This window comes from Cricetulus griseus, chromosome 3, assembly GCF_003668045.3.
Source record: "Cricetulus griseus strain 17A/GY chromosome 3, alternate assembly CriGri-PICRH-1.0, whole genome shotgun sequence".
Lineage (NCBI taxonomy): Eukaryota > Metazoa > Chordata > Mammalia > Rodentia > Cricetidae > Cricetulus > Cricetulus griseus.
In genome coordinates this window covers 96,964,985-96,986,761 of record NC_048596.1, presented here as the reverse complement: position 1 = coordinate 96,986,761, position 21,777 = coordinate 96,964,985, and the positions used below count along the sequence as shown (strand labels likewise).

Below are 21,777 nucleotides of genomic sequence, written 5' to 3'. Positions count from 1 at the left end.
TTAGTAGACAAAAGGGCCTTGAAGCACCGCTGGCCTCAGGCTTTTCTATCAACAAAAAGGGTGCCTTCCTTCCACTCTATGTGCCAAGCAGAAAGGCTTCTTTGTGTTGGATTAAGCCAAGATCCCTTGGCACAATTACAGGACTTTTGTTGTTTTCTGTACTTTACAGGCTGGCACTTGTCTGTCTGCCTCATGTGTATCACTCTCCTCTCCCTTCGTTACCAGACATTCCAGACTATAGTAATGACTACATTGCTAATATGTTAGGATATATTTTCATTTTAAGTAATAATAGCTAATTCATTTTACTTTCCTCACCAACTCCTTATCATTTTCAAACCTTGTGGTTTGAATGTATCTCTTGGACATTACTTTTTCTTTTCTTCCAATGTATTCTCAATTGGGAACCAGACATTTAACCAGCAGTGACCAGACACCCTTTGTGTAAGTCTGTATCATCTTGTCTTCTAGGAGCAGTTTTGGAGCACATTCAGTATTCCTGCCTCATTTCTTCTCCTGTCACCTTTTCCTCTCACCTCTAGTCTAAGCTACTCTCAAGACCACTCAGCGTCACAGCTTTTATCCTGAGCTCCAGAATCTTCTGAGGGCGTTGAGATAGAATCAGTTTGCCTTCAACTTTGTTTCATTCAAGAGGTCTTTTTGGCTGTCTTCTTTGTAGTCATATTTTAGTGGAAGCAGAAGAATGAAAGGACATATTCCAAATTGTTTATGTGAGACTGATAGAGAACAACCATAGCTATGGCTATACCTACTATCAGAGAAATATCTGAGTTTTTTGTTTGCTTGTTTTAAAGATAGTATCTCTTTATAAAGCACAGGTGGCAGCCAGGCGGTGGTGGCTCACACCTTTAATCCCAGAGTTGGGAGGCAGAGGTAGGTGGGTCTCTGAGTTTGAAGCCAGCCTGGTATACAGAGAAAGTCCTAAGACAGACAGGGCTACATAGAGAAACCCTATCTCTAAAAATAAAAAATAAAAAAAAAATCAAGCTGCTTAAACACTATCATCATAAAGTATAAGTGATGGTCTCTATTAATGTAATCATTACTAATATTGTACTTCAGATCAGTTCACCTGGATGCCAATAGACTCAACATGTAAGTCTATCCCCTTTGAGCCAATGAAAAAAAATTATAGAATTTCGTTTCTGTTAATCTTATTTCAGAAACAAGCACTGTGTACAGGAGTGTAAAATGTACTAGTTGGCTGGTCTTGGGTTACATGTTCTACTCCTAGAAGTGGATTTAGCTTGGTCTGAAGCATCTTACCTGAGAGTAAGGGAGAGGTGGCTCTATTAATACAAACTCAGAGTACTGTTGCTAAGGAAATGGGACTTGGAATCTTGGCGGCAAAATGACCTTTGACCATTGCAGTTCTACAAGATCAGACAATGTTACAGCAATCTCTCTGGGGTCAATTCTTGGTAGTTTATGCCTTCCACTGGACAACATTAATCTTAAATTCAAATTGCTACCAGGTGTGGTGGCCCAAACCTTTAATTCTAGCAGTTGGGAGCAGAGATAGACAGATCTCTGTGATCTGTATATAATAATACATATATTATTTTGTTTTGTTTTGAGATAGAAGTAGCTTCAAACTCACTATGTAGCTAAGGTTGGTCTGGAATTCACGATTTTCCTGTCTCAGTATCCCCAATGCTAGGATTATAGGCGTGTTCCTCCATGTTCAAGTTTAAAAATATTTTAAAATTAAGTTTGTTGAGACACAAAGAAGATACAGATATTTTATTTTGTTTTGTTTTGTTTTTTTTGATAGGGTTGATCTATGTAGTCTAGATAGGCCTTATACTCACTAGCTAGCTCAGATTGGCTTGAAACTCAGGACTATCATCTTGCCTCAGCTTCCTGTATGGTGGGATTAAATGTGTAAGGGACTATTCTCCATTATGTATTTAGATTCAAGATACAGAATGTTTCTTCTCAAAACATTGCTTTTTTTTTTTTTTTTAAATCCTGGCTGAAACCAACCACTGATAGTTTTATTGTATTAGAGTTTCGTATAAGTAGATTCATATAGTACCTACATCTTTCAGACTTATGGACAGATGCTATGGACACAAACATGATAAGTGTTAAGGTCAGTGTGACCACAACAGCAAGTATTAGTCAACACTGCTTCAGAGTATCATAAATTCCTTCAATGCTGACATTTTTCATACTCAAAAGGAAACAGCTACTGGGAGAAGAAAGAACAACTAAAGCAAGGAAATTTTTAGAGTAATGTTTTTTTTTCTTGTCTTTCCATAGTGTACAACTGGACTGTCGATGAGGTGATACAGTGGCTGATTACGTATGTGGAGCTACCTCAGTATGAGGAGACCTTCCGGAAGTTGCAACTTACTGGCCATGCCATGCCAAGGTCATAAATTGGGCTGGATTTTTCTTTTGAGGGCATAGGGAACAAGCTGGGAATGGGTCTGCCTTCAGGTTGCTGTGGACAATTCAGTAAGGCTTCACCCTCAACAGAGTCTAAAGTCAGAAGAGCAGTCTGTAGACAACTGCTCTTCTCATGTGTGTTTGCTATAAAGCATGAAGGCCACTTTGTATCTGTTCTCTTGTGTGATAAATCTTATCACTCCTGGGAATCATACTAATGGCTTCTATTTATTGAGGGCTTAGTACATGCCAGTGGGTAAAGTACTTGCCGCTAAGCCTTATGACTTGGGTTCAATCCCTGGGACCCACATGATGGAAGGGGAATACTGACTCCAAATAATTGTCCTCTGATCTTCACACATGCACCATATAACATGAACCCCCACACCAAACAAAATAAATAGATAGATAAATAAATAAATAAATAAACAAACTTTTAAAAAAGAAAACTGATTTCAAAGAGAATTGGTTTATTTATTAAGTCTATTGTGAGGACTCAGTGCTCAATGAGGTGTTACATGTAAATGTCAGAACACTATTAGTCAATGTTAGTAAATATTGTCATCTTTTTCCTTTTCATTACTTAAAAGGATAGCATTATAACTCATTGGTGTCACTGAGAATTAGCGTGTAGGAAGTATGGTAATAATACAAATTCCATTTGCAGAATCGACCTTAAGAGGAGTTTAAGAACCCCCAGGCTTTCAGAAAGCACCCCATTTTACATAAATTACACAGAAGACCAGGTGTGGTTATGCACATCTTTAACCCTAATACTCCAAGAGGCAGAAGCAGGTGGATTTTTGTGGATTGGAGGCCAGCCTGGTCGACATAATGAGTTCCAGGACAGCCAGGGATGCATAGAGACTTTATGACATAAATAAAATAAAAATGTACTCAAAAGGAAATCGAGGTCTTAGGGGAGGAACCAAGCAACTTGTGATCAGACAAGTGAGAATGCTCAGGACCAGAAACCTTATTCCCCCTTTTGTAAATGCCCTTGATTGCTTTCCAAGTTCAGAGGAGGAAGTAGCTGCCACTTCTTCATGCTCAGACAGAAGTAGAAACCACACACTGTGATGTCAGAAGCTTTTCTTCTAGCTGAGGAAATAAAGCTTTGTGTCAGAAAAGGTAACCAGTGATGCATAGTAGTATACTATTAAACATACCCTTAAGGGACCCGGGAGCATGCTTTCTATTGTTTTGTATCTTATACTACTTTCCTATTATACCTGCTGTATTTCAGCAGAAAAAAAAGATGAAGTCCAATTTTTTTTCAGGCATTTTATTATCTTTACTAAAATAAAGTCTTACTATCAGTGTGTGGATAAAGGTAATAAAACTATAACTCATTAATCTTATGAGTAGTAAATTATATTGCAATTACTTAGATACTTGCTAATAGGACTAACTCAGTTTTGTTCATAAGCAGGTTTATATATAATAGCAGTGAGTTAGAAGGCCCAAGACCCAGTGGGTCATTGAACACGATGTTTTGAACTGGACTGTACAAGAGAGTACAAAGGGACTAATATTTAATAATCCAGATGATCTCTGGAAGCAGAAGCATAAGAGAAATCACTGGTGAGATGCTTAGCTGATAAAACACCTGTTGTATAAGCCTGATCTGCATTTGAGTCCCAGGCCTTTAAAAAAACAAAAGCAAGAAGAAGAAGGGGAAAAAAAAGTAAGGTGTGGTGGTGCATATCTGTAATCCCAGTACTTGACAGTGAAATGGGAGGTGGAGACAGGACAATTTCTTTGAAGCTCTTGGACTGGTTAGCCTGGATTATATGTCATGGGAGAAATAAGAGAAATCTCCCTACAACAATGTGGAAGGAGAGAATCAACTCCAGAAAGTTATTCTTAGACTTCCACATGCACACTGTCACACATGCATGCACACACTCATATACACATCATACATACATAAAACAATAACAACAAGAAAAAGAAGAAACGAGAAATAAGAAGCATAAAAATATGTAATTAAGTAAGGGAATTGCCACAAATTGTTAGTTCTTAGAGGGTAGAGCACTTAGAAGATTATAGATATGGAGGGTTATCAAATTCTTGGTAAATGCTCCCTGTTAAGAGACAATTTACTGGTGCTGGAGAGATGGTTTAGCACTTAAGACTTTCTGATCTTCCAGAGGACCTGGATTCAGTTGCCAGCCCCCACTTGGTGGCCCAGGCATCCATAACTCCAGTTCCAGGATATAGAATGCCCTCTTTTGGCCTCTGTGGGTTCTGCCTGCATCTTCTGGTGCACAGACATGCATGTAGGTAAAACACTCTCATATACATTAAAACAAAAAACAGCCAACCAACCAACCAAACAAACAAACAAAAACCCCACCTCACGAAAGACTCTGTGTTCTAGAGTGCAGAGAAGGACAATCACCAAAAGCTTAATGTGTTCCTGGAAGAGATAGGTAATCCTCCCAGTATTTTTTTTTTTTCTGTCCCAAATCTGACCCTTATTCTTTCACTTAACAGGCTAGCTGTAACCAATACCACCATGACAGGGACTGTACTGAAGATGACAGATCGGAGCCACAGGCAGAAGCTACAGCTGAAGGCCCTGGATACAGTGCTCTTTGGGCCTCCTCTCTGTGAGTCTTGTGTAGAGGTCTACTGCTGTGCCATGGAATCCAAAATCATTGGGAGAGGCTAGGCTGAAATCCTGGGTCTCATAGGCATTCCTACAAGACAGCACCTTCATTATCCCACTGGTGTTAAAAAATGAAACATTCTAAGTATATTCATATTTAAACATTTATTCTACTCATTCATTAAATATTTTAAGGAAAGATTCACTTTTTGGTAGTGCTGTGCTGGATCCTATAGGAAGACCTAGATGAATCAATCATAGGCTGTACTAGTGGGATAACATGATCACTGCAGACTGGGGGTGTAGCTCAAGTGATAGAACACTCAAATTAGCACCTCATAAGGCCCTAGGTTCAACTGCTGCACACCCAAACTAAGACCATTGTTCCCTATTAGTACTCATACTTGTGTGTTCCAGACCAGGGACAGAAAAAACATTATTTAGGAGAGGTGGCCCATGATCTCTGTCTCTCAGAGGGATCCAAGATTTTATTCCATGGCTTTTCCAAGAGAAGACATTGTAGATGAAGGAAACAACCTAAAGAAAACAGTTAAGTAACACTTAGAGACTAAATGTCACTTAGCTGTTTGCTACCATAATATTGAGAGAAGGGACTGATTGCTGAAAACTTTGTGTCTATGAGTGGCCAGGAAAGACTAAATGGGCTTTTGATGTAGCAATAGACACTTATTAAATAGTTCAGTCTCTAGAGTTCTGATTGGTGAGAATAGTTAGCCTTGCCATCCTTTTCTTATTTTAATGGAGTCGAGATGGAACAAAAGTGACCAAAATTTCTATCAGGGCATGGTGGTGTCCATCTCCAGTCTTGTACAGGCGACTGAGCCAGGCGAATTTTGCTTAGTTGCCCACCTGGGTTGTGTAGTGAAATCCTATGTATGCAGGGGTTGGGGTGTGTGGGAAAGAAACTGAAGGCAAATCTCCCTTAAGGGCCTGTACCTACACTTGGGCATGTCTTCTTTGCCATAATTCTTCTTTGAGAAGCCCACAACCCTGTTCTTGGGTGTGTTTTAATTTTTTTCTGAGAGCCTCTTTCTTAATAATTATGCTTAAACTTATATTAAAATAGCTTTATCAAACCCAAACTCTGCTTCATAAAAGCAAAAGGAAGAAACTACAGACTGAAGCAAGCAAGTACTCTAGGTAAAAAGATCAACTAACATAAGGACCAGAACCCTGGCTCCATGGTGCTAGGTCCAGATGATCAGAGTCAGCAGGAGGGACCTTAATGGAAGAGGTTAGACTGGTGCTGTACCATGACATGGAAAATTTTTTCCAAGACCCGTTTCATACAGCTTATATGCTGAGTGTGTGTGATCAAAACTAAAAGTGGTCAGAGGTCAGAAAACTGCTCCTGAGATAATCGGAAGTATCACAGCCAAGAATATTTTATACCATCTACAATAGCATAGCTATAACAATAGCAATAATAGTTGTTTCAGCTGGGTGTAGTGGCGCACACCTTTAATCCCAGCACTCAGAAAGCAGAGGTAGGCAGATCTCTGAGTTTGAGGCCAGTGTGGGTTACTTAGGTTCCAGGCCAGCCAGGCTACACAATGCTGTCTGGACCCTGTCCAAACTTTTTTTTCTTTTTAGACTTTTAAAAATTTGCTTATTGGCTTATTTATTTAGTGATTTATTTTGCATGTATGTGTTTATACATGTTCACTGATGTGCACATGCAGATGCCAGAAGAGGATCTTGGACCTTTCAGAGCTGTGGTTACTAGTATTTGTGGGGTGTCTAGCTTGTTATGTGGGTGTTGTGATTCCAACCCAGGCCCTTCTGATTGCATAACAAGCGCTTTTAACTGCTGAGCCATCTTTCCAGCCCCTAATAATAGTTTGTAAAAAATGGAAAATAAGATACGAAAAGTTGCAACTCTTCATCTTTGCTGATGATAGGATAAAATGGTGCAGTTACTATGCAAAAACAGTCTGGTGGTTCCTCAAAAATTAAACAGAAGAGTTACCACAACCCATCAATTACATGCATAAGTATATAACCGAAAAGCTTGAAACAGGTACTCAAACAAGTACATGTATACACATGTTCATAACAGCATAAATCTAAGGCGAAATGGGGAAATATCCTGAATGCTCATGAATGGATAGACAATTTGTATTATATATATGCAATGTAGTGTTTGCAGCCATGAGATAGAAGTGCCGATACACACTGCAGTATAGATACCAAAGAATAAAACCATTATGCTAAATAACAGAGTTGGTTACAGAAGGTTACATTCTGTTTCATTATATGAAACGCCCAGAATCAATTAATCCATAGACACATCCTAGAGTCAAAATACATATTGGTGGTGAGCAGGCACTGGAAAGAGGAAGGAATGAGAAGAAACTATTTTATTGCATGGAAAAAAATGTTTTGAGGCAGGGTCTCGGCCTTAAACTCTTGATAATCCTCCTTCCTCAGTCTCTCTCTCTCTCTTTTTTTTTTTTTAGAGTGGTCAACCTAGACCCATCTCAGAGGCCCTGTTTTAGTGTCAATTTTTTTTAATTTATTTATTAGTTCTAGTTAGGGAACAAGCTTGTTTCACATGTAAGTCCCTTCTCCCTCTCCCTCCCCTCACCGCCATCCCTCCTCCCTCACCCCCCAGCCTACCCCCCCACCCTATCCACACATCACTCCCCAGGCAGGGTAGGGCCCTCAACAGGGGGGGCTCTGCAAAGTCCACCAAATCTTCCTGTGCTGGTCCTGGGCCCTTCCCCATGTGTCCAGGGCCAGAGTGTAACCCTTCACATGGGATGGGCTCTCAAAGTCCTTCTTGCACCAGGGAAAAATACTAATCCACCACCAGAGGCTCCCTGGAGTGCAGAGGCCTCCTTATTGACATCCATGTTCAGGGGTCTGGATCAGTCTTGTACTGGCCTCCCCGACAGCATCTGGGGTCGATGTGCTCTCCCTTGTTCAGGCCAATTGTTCATTTGGGTTTCTCCAACCTGGTACAGACCCCTTCGCTCTTCATTCCTCCCTCTCTTCAACTAAATTCGGATAGTTAGAATTAACATAGTAAAAATGGCAATCCTGCCAAAAGCAATCTACAGATTCAATGCAATCCCCGTCAAAATCCCAACACAGTTTTTCACAGACATTGAAAGAACAATACTCAACTTTATATGGAAAAATAAAAAACCCAGGATAGCCAAAACAACTCTTTACAATAAAGGATCTTCTGGAGGCATCACCATCCCCGACTTCAAGCTCTACTATAGAGCCATAGTTCTGAAAACAGCTTGGTATTGGCACAAAAATAGACAGATAGACCAATGGAATCGAATTGAAAACCCTGATATTGACCCACGCACCTACGAATACCTTATTTTTGACAAAGGTGCTAAATCTATACAATGGAAAAAAGATAGCATCTTCAACAAAATGGTGCTGGTACAATTGGATTCGGACATGCAGAAAATTGCAGATAGATCCATACCTGTCACCATGCACAAAACTTAAGTGCAAATGGATCAAAGATCTCAGCATAAATCCAGCCACACTGAATCTTCTAGAAGAGAAAGATCTCAGCATAAATCCAGCCACACTGAATCTTCTAGAAGAGAAAGTGGGAATTACCCTTGAACAAATTGGCACAGGAGACCGCTTCCTGAACATTATGCTAGTAGCACAGACATTGAGGTCTGCAATTAATAAATGGGACCTCCTGAAACTGAGAAGCTTCTGCAAGGCAAAGGAAACAGTCAGTAGGACAAAACGACCACCCACAGAATAGGAAAAGATCTTCACCGACCCCACATCTGACAGAGGACTGATTTCCAAAATATATAAGGAGCTCAAGAAGCTAGCCACCAAAACAACAAACAATGAAATTAAAAAGTGGGGTGCAGAACTAAATAGAGAATTCTCAACAGAGGAATCTGAAATGGCTGAAAGACACTTAAGAAAGTGCTCAAAATCCTTGGCCATCAGAGAAATGCAACTCAAAACAACTCTGAGATACCACCTCACACCTGTCAGAATGGCTAAAATCAAAAATACCAATGACAATCTATGCTGGAGAGGATGTGGAGAAAAAGGAACACTCCTCCATTGCTGGTGGGAGTGCGAACTTGTAAGACCACTCTGGAAATCAGTATGGCGGTTGCTCAGAAAAATGGGAATCAGTCTACCTCAAGATCCAGCCATTCCTCTCTTGGGTATATACCCAAATAGTGCATGTTCATACAACAAGGACATATGTTCAACCATGTTCATAGCAGCATTGTTTGTAATAGCCAGAACCTGGAAGCAACCTAGATGCCCCTCAACTGAAGAATGGATTGAGAAAATGTGGTACATTTATACAATGGAGTACTATTCAGCAGAAAAAAAGCAATGGAATCTTGAAATTCGCAGGCAAATGGATGGAACTAGAAGAAACCATCCTGAGTGAGGTAACCCAGTCACAAAAAGACAAACATGGTATGTACTCACTCATATATGAATTTTAGACATAGAGCAAAGGATTACCGGCCTATAATCCTCTTCATCAAAGAAACTAGGAAACATGAAGGACTCTAAGGGATAAATGGTCCCCAGGAATGGAAGTGGCATGACCTCCTGAACTAATTGGGGGCATGAGGGCAGGGGGGGAAGGAGCTGCTACAATAAGAGCAAGAGAAGAGGAGTAGAGGAGAGGAAATGGAGGGGCAGAAATATTGAGTTGGGGGAAGAATAGAGGAGAGAGAGCAGGATGAGAGATACCATATCAGAAGAAGCCACTATAGGTCCGAGAAGAGATCTGGAACCAGGGAGATCTCCAGAGACCTACAAGGATGACACGATCTGACAATCCAGGAAATGGTGGAGAGGATAACCTAAAAGCCTAAAATGAGATTGATGACTTCTCTTTATGCCATCCTAGAGCCCTCATCCAGTGGTTGATGGAAGCAGAGACAGACATCCACAGATATACACTGAGCTGAAATCCTCAGTCTCTTGAGTGCTGGGATTACAGATGTAAACCCAGGACTCCAACCCCTCGACCCCTGCCCACAAAAGGACTCTATGGCTCAGGATGGTCTTGGATTCTTGACAGCTCTTTCCTGCCTCAGTTTCCCAAGAGGATTACAGATTTTTTCTTTCCCTCTAAGCACCTGGATCAAACTAGGGCCTTGTGAATTCTAGATAGGTACCTTACTAAACTGTATGCCCACCTCATTTCATAATTTTGTTTTGAGACAGAATCTCACTAAATTTCCTAGGCTAACCTTGAAATCACTGTTGTCTAGGCTGTACAGCTGAGAAATGATGATGATGATTTTTGGCACTAGGAATTGAACTCAGGTTTTTTCATATGCTAAGCCAGTGTTCTTCCATTGAGCTGCATAAATTTCCAACTCTCTTCCTCCTCCACTTTCTCTTCCTGCTACTGCTGCTGCTGCTGCTGCTGCTGCTGCTGCTGCTGCTGGTGTCTCTCCCCCATCTCCTCCTCCTACAGAGTGACTGGATTTCACTGTGTAGCCTTGGCTGTCCTGGAGATTGCTGTGTTTATCAGGCTTGCCTCAAACTCACAGAGATTCACCTGCCTCTTCCTTTCGAGTGCTGGGATTAAAGATGTATAAAACCACACCTATCCCTCTTTTATTTATTTATGAGCAATAAGTTTTACTTTGGAGGGATAGAATTGCTTTGGAACTAGGTAGAGTTGGTGTTAACATACATTGGGACTGTACTGTGAATTGTTCATTTTAAAACAGTTCATTTGTATTATATGAATTTTACCTCAAGATACTACTTAAAAATTATTTTCTATGTATATGAGGGGGTGCTAAATGTATGTATGTGCACCACATGATTGTAGGTGCAGAGGCCAGAAGAAAGGCATTGGATCTCCTGAAACTGGAGTTATAGGTGGTTGTGAGCTGTCCAATGTGAGTACTGGAAAGTGAACCCCAGCCCTCTGCAAAAGCAGCCAGTGCTCTTAAATACTGAGCCATCTCTTCAGCCTCCAGGAAGAAAAGATACATGGTACTTTTTCAAAATTAAAAACTTGTGTGTATCAAAGGACATATCAAGAAAATAAGAAGAATGGGGTATGTTGGCATGTATCTTTAATCTGAGCACTTGGGAGGCAGAGGTCACATATACCCCAGAGAACCTCTGCTCATCCCTGTAATTCCCAGCACTCTTGAAATTGAGGCAGGAGGGTTGCTGTAAGTTTGAGGCCAGTCTGGGCTGCATAATGAGTTCTAGAACATGAAATTGGTCAGATTTCGTGAAATAGCTAAATCTAGTTTGTATGCTTATCTAATAACCAACTTCATGTGAGCAATACATTTTAGACATTTGTTAATAACATAAGGGGCCAGCCAGTGATGGTACACACCTTTAATCCCAGCACTTGGGAGGATTTCTGTGAGGCCAGCCTAGTTTATAGAGCAAGTACACAAAGAAATCCTGTCTTGAAAAAAGGGGTGGAGGGGTGGAGGATGCTAGAGAGATGTTTTAGTGGTTAAGAATGAATACTGTTCTTGAAGATGACCTAAGTTTGTTTCCCAGCATACATATCAGGCACTTCACAACTGCCTATAACTTTGGCTCCAAGGAATTCAATACCTCTCACCCTCTCACCTCTGTGTGTGTGTGTGTGTGTGTGTGTGTGTATGTATATGTATATATGTATATATGTATATATGTATATATATGTATATATATATGTATATGTCTCAGGAGCTAAATGTGCTTGCTCCCAAGCCTTATGATGCAAGTTCCATAGGATCTACATGGTAGAAGGAGAAAATTGATCCCTCTGACCTCTCATTGCAGGGCATGCGCCCTCCACCCTATCCACCTTAAATAAATCAATAAACAAATGAATGTAATTTTTAAAAAGAATGCAAAAGGAGTTTGGCTTGGTGATGCAGATCTGTAATCCTAGGTACTTGGGAGTAATAGGTTTTCTGTATCTGGATTATGAATTTCTTCACCAATGAAGTAAGCTAAATCAAACTGAATTGAAGAAGTATAACAACTGGTTTATTTGAGCAAAGCAACTCCTGGGTGGGTTTTCTAGTCCCAGAGATTGAGGCTGGAGAAGCCACTCACCCAAACTAAAGCAGGGGGATTATATAGTCTGCAGGAGAGAGGTGATGGTGTGCCTACCACAGGCTGGGTTTGTGCCCAAGTACGGTCAAAAGCTAGAATGCTTAGGTGGGGACTTGGGCTACTGGCAGCAACAGGGGAGAAAGTCTCAGTAGTCACCAGGAATGTGTAACTGGGCATTTTTGGCACTGTTTCTTTGTTGAAGATTCTCTGAGAGGGCAGAGGTTTGAAGAGAGAAAGACAGGAATGGGGCTTTCTGGATCATGCAGGGGTGAACTGAAGGTTCCAACTGAACTAGATGGACTGCAAGTTTACCTCAGACTGAACAAGTTAATGAGATTCTGTCTCAAAATAAAAGTAAAAAGGGCTTGTGGTATAGCTCAAAGATAGAGTACTTGCCTAGTATTCCTGAGGCCCTGAGTTTAAGTCCTATACCAAAGTGTATATGTGGTGATGTTGGCATCGAGGAGTCTCAACAAACCAAGATCAGAAGTTCTTAACAAGGAGCAAAGACAAAAAATATCCAAGGCTCTTAGTAAAGACTGTGGAGGAAGCAAGTATATTCCAGAAAGAAAAGCAACTCATGTGCTGAATAAATATCATACTGTATGTGAGGACAAAAGAATAACGCTTGAGTATGGATAGAAGTACAGGATTTACTGGAGGCTAGAGAGTAACCATTAGAGCTTTCACCCTTTAATACAGTGGTGACCCCTCCCCACCATAAAATTGTATCATTGCTACTTCATAACTGTGATGTTTCTACTGTTATCAATAGTAATATAAATATATGATATGCAGAATATCAAGTATGTGTCTCAAAGGGATTGAGAGCCACTGCAAAGGATCTTCAGTTTTCTGTCAGAAAGCCTGTATTAAACACCAATGGCTGCCCTCCTGGACCTAGTAATTCCCCTCCCTTGCATGGAAATAGGGTGTGCTGATTTGTCTTTGATTTCATAGAACCCCCATGGTTGTGTAGGCTTATTCCATCCCACAGATGGTTGAGATACACTGAGGAGGTACTATTCTCTTCACTGCATCCTAGGGAAGGATGAGTTAGTAAGCTTTTAAAATTTTCCTCAGGCCTATTATCCTATCCAAACTAGGCCTTGGCGGTGGAGAAATAAGTATAGCCTTTATTATAGTAGTAGGTGGCATATGTGCCCAAGAGAATCAGTTCCTTCTGAGTTGAAAGGTCTGCCTGTCTTTCCCAAAAGGAGTCATTGAGGAGAGGATGCAGTGAATCTGCAAGCTAAGTGTGCTATGGGTTCCCTGATTCACCATGCCTTCCCTTGTCCGGCAGTGACTCGACATAATCACCTCAAGGACTTCATGCTGGTGGTGTCTATTGTTATTGGTGTGGGCGGCTGCTGGTTTGCCTATATTCAGAACCGTTACTCCAAGGAGCACATGAAGAAGATGATGAAAGATCTGGAAGGGTTACACCGAGCTGAGCAGAGTCTGCATGACCTGCAGGAAAGGTAAGGCCTTGCTTCTTTATCCAGCCCTGGTACTGCCAACTCTTGGGAGTCCCGTTTTGTGATCCATGTAGCTCCCTGTTGACACCCCTTGACATGGGTGTAAAGGCTATATCATCCTCTAGAACTGGTTTTGAGATCATATGTCCTGAGTCATTACTCCTCTTGAGAGGAGCTTTCATTCTATTTAAAAACGAAACAAAACTTTTTTCGCTCTGAGCTTAAAAAGGAGAAATGCATAGCTGCCAGAGAGGTCTTGAGGTTCCCTGTCAGGGGTCTTGTTATGGGTCATTCTGTTTCTTGTCCTACATCTTGATTGCTTCCATTCTCATACAGATAGATACATTAACTGTTTCTCATGGCTCCCAAAGAAACTTCATAAAACAAGCTGGTCATGGGGCCACATGTATGCTATACTCCTATTATTTTGGAGGTAGAGGTAGAAGGATCAAGAGCACAGGGTTATCATGGACTACTAGCAAGTTCAAGACTGGGCTATATAAGACTGTTTCAAAAAGAAAACAAAAATGGTGAGAATGTAGCTCAGTTGATAGAGCACATGCCTAGCATGTGCCAAACACCACATAAAATTGGACTTAGGGGCCTGACAAGGTAGTTCAGCAGGTAAAGGTGTTTGCTGCCAAGCTTGACATGCAGAGTTCAACACAAGAGCCCACATGTGGAAGGAGAGTACTAATTCCTAGAAGTCAGAGTCGTCCTCTAATATGCTCCCATGTGGGTGTGTGCACAGACATTCATACACATACTCAATGTAAAAACATTTTTTTTTTTAACTGGGCTTGGAGGCAGATGACTAGAAGTTCAAGGTCTTCTTTCACTACATAGCAAGTTTGAGGCCAGCCTGGTTTATTAAAACCCTGTTTCATAAAGAAAGAAGTAAATAAAGTAACCTCATAAAAAAACTTTCATCCTATTCCCTTAGTTCTTTCTCATATACTCTAAATACCTTAAGTATTGACTTCTGTGACTGAGTTTCCAGAACTCTTTGTCATTAATCCGAAGGTTGGGGCAGAAGAGAGTCAATGTCTAAGCATCGACTGTAATCTGTAATCTCAGCATTTGGGTGGTGGAGGCGGGTGTATCAGGAGTCTAAAGTTATCCTCAAACATAGGGAATTCCATGTCAGGCTGGGCTATGAGACGCAATCTCAAACTCTCAAACTGTCCCCCCTGAAAGAAAGAAGCCTGGTTTATGCCCCCCCCCCCGTGTGTGTGTGTGTGTGTGTGTGTGTGTGTGTGTGTGTGTGTGTGTGTGTGTGTGTGTGTGTGTCTATGCATGATATGATTTGAGACATAATATTACTACATAGTCCAGGTCTAGGCTGGCCTTGAACTCTTAGCAGTCCTCTTGCCTCAAATTTCTAAGAGCTGAGATTACAGGTGTGTACCACTGACCTGGCTTCTCTAGGTTTTGTTTTTGTTTTTGTTTGTTTGTTTTTATGACAGGGTCTCACTGTGTAGCCAAGCCTGGCCTGGAGTCTATGGTGGTCCTGCCTCAGCTTCCAGGTGTTGGAATTACAGAGGTTTACTACAGTACTTGAGGCATTTAAAGAGCTACTTTTAAGTAGCATACAACATTTTCTTTGGATGGGTGAGGAAAGGCTTTCTCATAAGAAAGCTTTCTTTTGGGTTTGGGGTAGTTTTTTAATCAATTAGTTAATTTATTACTATTTTTAAGTGTATCCTTGGCTGGCCTGGATCTTACTACATAGACCAGGATGACCTCAGAGATATGCTTGCCTCTGCCTCCCAAGTGCTAAGTCTAAAGGCATGCACCATACCTGGCCCATGAGCTACATATTTTTAAAAGTGCATTATTGCTTTTCATAATCACAACTCTTTGAAGTTGTTAGGTACTGTTATTATCTCTATCTTAGAAATGAAGGCTAGGAAGGTTACATGTCAGCAATGAACGATGACTTTTTAAAAAGATTTGTGTTTACTTTATGTGCATGAATCTTTTGCCTGCATGTCTATATATATATACCACGTGTGTGCCTGGTAACTGAGACAACAGAATCCCCTGGAACTAGAGTTACAGCAAGTTGTAAGCCACCCTGTGGGTGCTTGGAGCTATCCCAGCTCCTCTGATAGAGACAAGTACTCTTAAGTGCTGAGCTATTTCTCTAACCTCTGAGCTAGGAATTTTGACACTCTAGCTTGGCTTCTAGGGGGCGAGAGGAGTTTAATTTCTAAACTGATTCATGGTTACTCTGCTGGGCCCCTTGTTCTTGGATCCTTGCCAACTAGAAGCTAACTGCTGCTGTCTGAACCATTCCCATACTTCATTCGTCTGAAAAACATGTACTGTTTTCATTCCAAAGACAAAAGAATCTAAGCAAAAGACATTCCAAGTTTGGGAATAAAACCTAAGCTCGGAGTCCTCCCTGCTCCCCAAAGCCTCCAGAGCTTAATGACTACTATAGCACTAAGCAAGAGACGGACACCCTCCTCTGGACTTGTGCGTACACACACATGCCCTTCTCTGACAGAATACAGAGACCACATATCACTTTGTTCCTGCTGTCTATAGAAATACTGTCATTATGAAGCTTTGGTGAATAAATATAACACCAGACATACATTCCAATTAGGATTTCACTAGTTTCCAAACAATTCTTTGAGGCAGGCAGGAACTTTGTTTCCTTTTTCTATGAAGAAACAGGTGAAATGTGACCAGGGACTTTCAATCAGGCTGCTTAATTTTCTTCCTTATATTGCCAATTGATTGTTGCCTTGGAGTAGGACAGTGCTTGACTGTACGTTTATTTGCTTGTTTTTGCACCCAATAATATTTATTGATATCTGTCTCCGTTAGACAATGGAGCAGAAGAGGCTGTTTTGGAGACAAGAGCCTTTTGGTGAAAGGTTGAATCCCTAGTGGTATAGTTTCTTGCAGCTGGGTCATGGGACAGTAGAATCAGCCAGAAAAGGAGATGGGAGGAAATGGCATCTTTTTTTTTTTTTTAATAGCTATGCATGTATCGCCACCTGGTGTCCATCCAATTAACTCCTTCTCCAGGGGCAGAGTAGGCAGTAAATTGCTGTTATTGGGGAGCTGCTTATAGCCAACTGTCTCTTCTTATTAGGACTGCAGTCGAAAACAAGTATGGATTGCTGTTTTTAAAAGATTGAATTCTATAACTGCTTTTTAATCACTTTTTTTCTCTGTTGATTTTGAGACATGGTCTCTTACAGCCAAGGCTGACGTTAAACTCCTTATCTGCCTTCCTCAGCCTCTCAAGAATTGGGCTTATACATGTTCTTCACCATGCCTGGATATTTTCACTTTAATTATAGACAATATTATAGACAATAACTATCATTTCTCTTTTTTTGTTACTACTTTTGGTGGTGGTAGTGATGGTAATCCTCACTCACCTGGGGAGCCTGAGACTTGTGTAGACCAGTTTGGTCTTGAACATTAATTGATCCTCCTGCCTCTACCTCTTCTGTGACTACAAGCTGGTGCCACCACACCTGGCCTTATCTTTTACTATTCTCTACCTTAATTCTAAACTCTACCTCTCTTTTCTTTTTCTTTCTTTTAGACAGTGTCTCATTCCAGACCTGGATGGTCTGGAACTCACAAAGATCCACTCACTTTCAGAATGCTGGAATTAAAGGTGTGCACCACCATGCCCAGCCTCTTTCTTTTAAAAATACTTTTCTTACATTTACTTATTTATTTGTGTTGGGGGGGGGTGTTAGTACCTTGGTGTGGGTCTGGAGGTCAGAGAATTAACTCACCAGAGTCTGTTCTCTCTCTCATTCTACCATTGTGGGTCCTTGGGATCAAACTCAGTTGTTGTGCTAGGCAGCAAGCACCTTTACCTACTGAGCTACCTCACTGGCCTCTTCCTTTTCCCCTTTCCTTGCCTTTTACTTCTCCCTTCCATCCTCTTCTCTCACCTTTCCTGCCCTCTTCTTTCTTGCCACCCCTCCTTTGTACTAAACCAGGGACCTCACTCAGGCTAACCCAGCACTTAATTGCTAAGTATCTTCTCCTTTATCACCCTCATATCCTAGTTCCCAGCTAACTTAGTGCTTCCTGCTAAGTTAAAAAGACCAGACAATAGTACAGTTCTTTTCATTTTCAGAGCAATTAGTAAACTCTTTCCCTTGGATCTTGTCTTAGTTAGGGTTGTTATTGCTGTGATGGAACACCATGACCAAAAGCAACTTGGGGCGGAAAGGGTTTATTTAGTTTATACTTCCACATCACTGTTCATCATCAAAGGGAGTCAGGACAGGAACTCAAGCAGGGAAGGAACCTGGACACAGGAGCTAATACAGAGGTTGTAGAGGAGTGCTGCTTACTTCCTTGTTCCCTATGGCTTGCTCAGTTTGCTTTTATTTATAGAACCCAAGACAACCAGCCCAGGGATGGCACCACCCACAATGGGCTGGGCTCTCCCCATTAATCAATAATTTAAAAAATACCTTATGGCTGGATATTATGGAGGCATTTTCTCAGTTGAGCTTCCCTCCTTTCAGATGACTCTAGCTGTGTTAAGTTGGTATAAAACTGGCCAGCACAGATCTACTCCAGCCGTTTCCATCCCTGACTCTTTTCAGACACAGTTGATTGTTCATTCTTTTGCCTCGATCAACACCATATATTCATCTCTTTATTGTACAACCACACTGTAGACAATCATTGGTCTACTGTTGGTAACTTTTTCTGTGTATCCCTGGCTGTCCTGGAATTAGCTCTATAAACCAGGCTGGTCTTGAACTCACAGAGATCCATCTGCCTCTGCCTCCTGAGTGCTGGGATTAAAGGTGTGTGCCACCACCACCTGGCTAAGGATAGAGTTTTATTGTAACTGATTTCCTTAAAATCTTACCAACCTTAAAAATTCCACAGGACCAAGGGCAACAGGTAATCTTTTTAAGACCTGCTCAGTCCAGTCCCTTACTTGGACATGCATTTCAGTGTGTGTGTGTGTGTCTGTGTGTCTGTGTGTCTGTGTGTGTCTGTGTATGTCTGTGTGTGTGTGTCTGTATCTGTGTGTTCAAGCACACATACATACACACATACACATGCAAGCACACGCTTGGAACAGGCATTTGAGAGTCAAAGAGGTCCAGCTAGTAATTCTTTTCTCATCTTCCATAACTTCCCGCCTACCACCACCTCACCTGAATCTGAACCACTAGGTGTTGCCTCACTTTTATCTATCACTAAGTGCTTTCTACATTTATGTCTTGAAATGGGAGAATAATTATGAACTTTGAATTCACAAAGGTTTGAATTGTAACCTTTTATTTGCCTTCTTCATATTCACACTTGTCCCAGGCTGATGTTACTATTTGCTCAGAGGACAGATGCGTACTGCCTTGTAAACTAGTAGCTGTTATAATTTCAGTGTGTGAGATACTTTAGGGGAGGTATTCAGATGTTTGTGAACATGGCTTCATGGTTTTGTGTACTAGCAGCAGAATAATAGGCAACATAAGAATTAAGGCCAATGACTGTGGTTTCTGATGGCCCTGACTAGCTCAGATCTGCACAGCCAGCAGAGAAGCTATAGCTGGCACCTCCTTGCCAGGTCTCCTCCAGCTTTCTACATTGACCCCCTCACCCCACCCAACCCCCAGGCTCCACAAGGCCCAGGAGGAGCACCGCACAGTGGAAGTAGAGAAGGTCCATCTGGAGAAGAAGCTGCGTGATGAGATCAATGTTGCCAAGCAGGAAGCTCAGAGGCTGAAGGAGCTGAGGGAGGGTACTGAGAATGAGAGGAGCCGCCAAAAATATGCCGAGGAAGAGCTGGAGCAGGTAGGAGTTTGTGTCGGATGCCTCAAGGGATGTGTAAAGGGCAGGGGACCAGGAAATCTTCATGTGTGAACATTTTGAATCTGGTTCAAATCTTTACTCTAGACTTACTAATAAGGGTAGTGGGAAAGCTATAAAAAATGTTTACCATTATTTTCAAAGAATGGCAGATAATGGGAGATAAAAGTGATTCTCTTACCCCTCCCCCTTTTTCACTGAGGTATTTATATCAAGTGAATAAATCGTAGGTATCAAGATGGTAAGTTTTTACATATGGATACACCAGTGTACGTACACTCAGAAAGCTCAGTTTTGCTCTTGTCAGATTTTACTGCAAGAGTAACTGTTGTCATAACCTCTAAATTTGATTAGTTTTGCATGCTTTTGAATTTTATAAAAATATCAGCAGAACTTCAGAGAAGCCTTAGCAGTTAAGAGAATGTCCCCTTACAGAGGAGCCAGCACTCACGTTATGTGGCTCACAACTGCCTGTGACTCCAGCCCCAAGAGATTCAACACCCTCTTCTGGCCTTCATGAGTACTGTACTCATGTGTATATCACCCATCCCACCTCCAATATACACACATAAGTTTTCAAAAACTTTATAAACATGGCATTATATAGCACTAGGAGTGTGGCTTAGTATTAGAATCTTTTCCCAGCATACATAAGATTCTGGGACCAATCTCCAGCACAACAAAAATAAAATGAAACAACAGAAAGAATGGCATTATGTATACATGCTTTGTGCATTTGGTTTTTTTGAGTTAACATTGTGAGAGTCAGGTCGCATATAGTGATTGATGATTGATTTCCATTACACAATAGTCTAAGAAAGCAAAAACAAACAAATAAAAAACAAAAAAAACATTGGGTGTGGTGGTGCATACCATTAATCCCAGCACTCATGGATCTCTGTAATAAGTTCCAGGCCAGCCAGAGGTATATAGTGAGACCCTGTCTCAAAAAACAAAACAAAACAATACCCCACCCTCCAAACAGGTTTGGAGAGATGAGTGGGGGTTAAGAGCAGTTTTGATTCCCATCACCCAAATGGTGGCTCACTATCATCCATAACTCCAGTTCTAGGGAGTCCAAACCCCTCTTTTGACTTGTGAGGGCACCAGACACATATATGATACACATATATACATTCAGACAAAACATTCATACACATAACATAAATATTTTAAAAAAGTGGAAAGGCAAGCCACAATCAGAGAGGAAATTTTATACACACACACATACAAAAAGGCTTACATTCAGGGTATATAAAGAACTCTTACAAACAAGAAAAGACAACTGAAAGTTTTTATTTTACTTTAGTGTCTAGCAATAATTTCATCTTATTATCAATCTGCCACATACAGATGTAACGATAAGTCTTTACTCCATCTGCCCGAGCCCCACTGCCATGTGGGCGTCCAGAATAACATACAGAGTATTATATTAGTTTACAATGCTGCTGGCCAATTGACTAGGATTTCTATCTGCTAGCTCAGTCTTAATTATCAGCCATAATCATAAGACTTATCTTATGGAGGACACAGGCGGAATGCGTCCTGTCTTCCTGGCGGTAACATGGCGACTCCACAGAGAGCAGGAAGAATAGCAAGAGCAAGGGGCAAGAGAACGACTTCCTGTTTTTCCCTGCTTATATATGAGTCTCCCTGATATGTCACTTCCTGCCTGTATCACAAGACTTCTTTTTACTACATTTCCCAGAATCCTCCTTGACTCCTAGTCCCATCTATCTTGCTTTCCTATTGGCCAACAGTACTTTATTTATCAACCAATAAGACAAACATATACAGAAGGACATTCCCCATCACACAGATCTAAAAATACCAAATGAGTCCCTATTAAGCTATTTGAAAATCAGTATACAGGGGTAAAGGAAGCTAGAGGAACAAATGAATGGTAAAGAAATCTCACAAAACTAGAGGTGAAGGCCCAGTGAGCCTAAAATATGGCTGAGACAGGAAGGACACTCCCAAGTTCCAGGCCAGCCTGAGATACAGCCAGTAAAACTCTATATCAGAAACAACAACAAAAATCAGAAAAAAAACTGGAGTTGTGGTATAGGCCTGTAATGAACCCTTAGGAAATAGAGGCAGGAGGATCAAGAAAGTTCAAGGTCATGCCTGCTACATATTGAGTTGATAGCTGGCCTCTGCTAAGGTGAACTGGGGAAAAATAAAATTAGAACCTCTACCTCCTGTTGACCAAGGAGCCAGTATATCAGAGGCAGAAATCACTGAGCAAAAGCTCCTAGGATGTGGCTCTGTGGGGTTTACAGATACCCTTGATACAGATTCAGAAACCCTCAGAACCTGATTTATTATTTGCCATGCCTTCTCTGTTCATGTGTCTTTATTCTCAGGTGTGGA

The 21,777-nt window shown here is 41.1% G+C and overlaps 1 protein-coding gene across 2 annotated transcripts in view; it reads left to right on the top strand.

The window, feature by feature from the left end:
- Stim1 (stromal interaction molecule 1) overlaps positions 1-21,777 on the top strand; it is a 166,968-nt gene that overhangs the window by 130,847 nt on the left and 14,344 nt on the right. For both annotated transcript variants that reach the window (XM_027407886.2, XM_027407887.2), the window contains exons 4-7: positions 2,287-2,398; positions 4,915-5,030; positions 13,413-13,590; positions 19,212-19,389. In XM_027407886.2, coding sequence (XP_027263687.1) covers positions 2,287-2,398; positions 4,915-5,030; positions 13,413-13,590; positions 19,212-19,389 — 584 coding nt within the window. The remainder of the gene's footprint in view (positions 1-2,286; positions 2,399-4,914; positions 5,031-13,412; positions 13,591-19,211; positions 19,390-21,777) is intronic.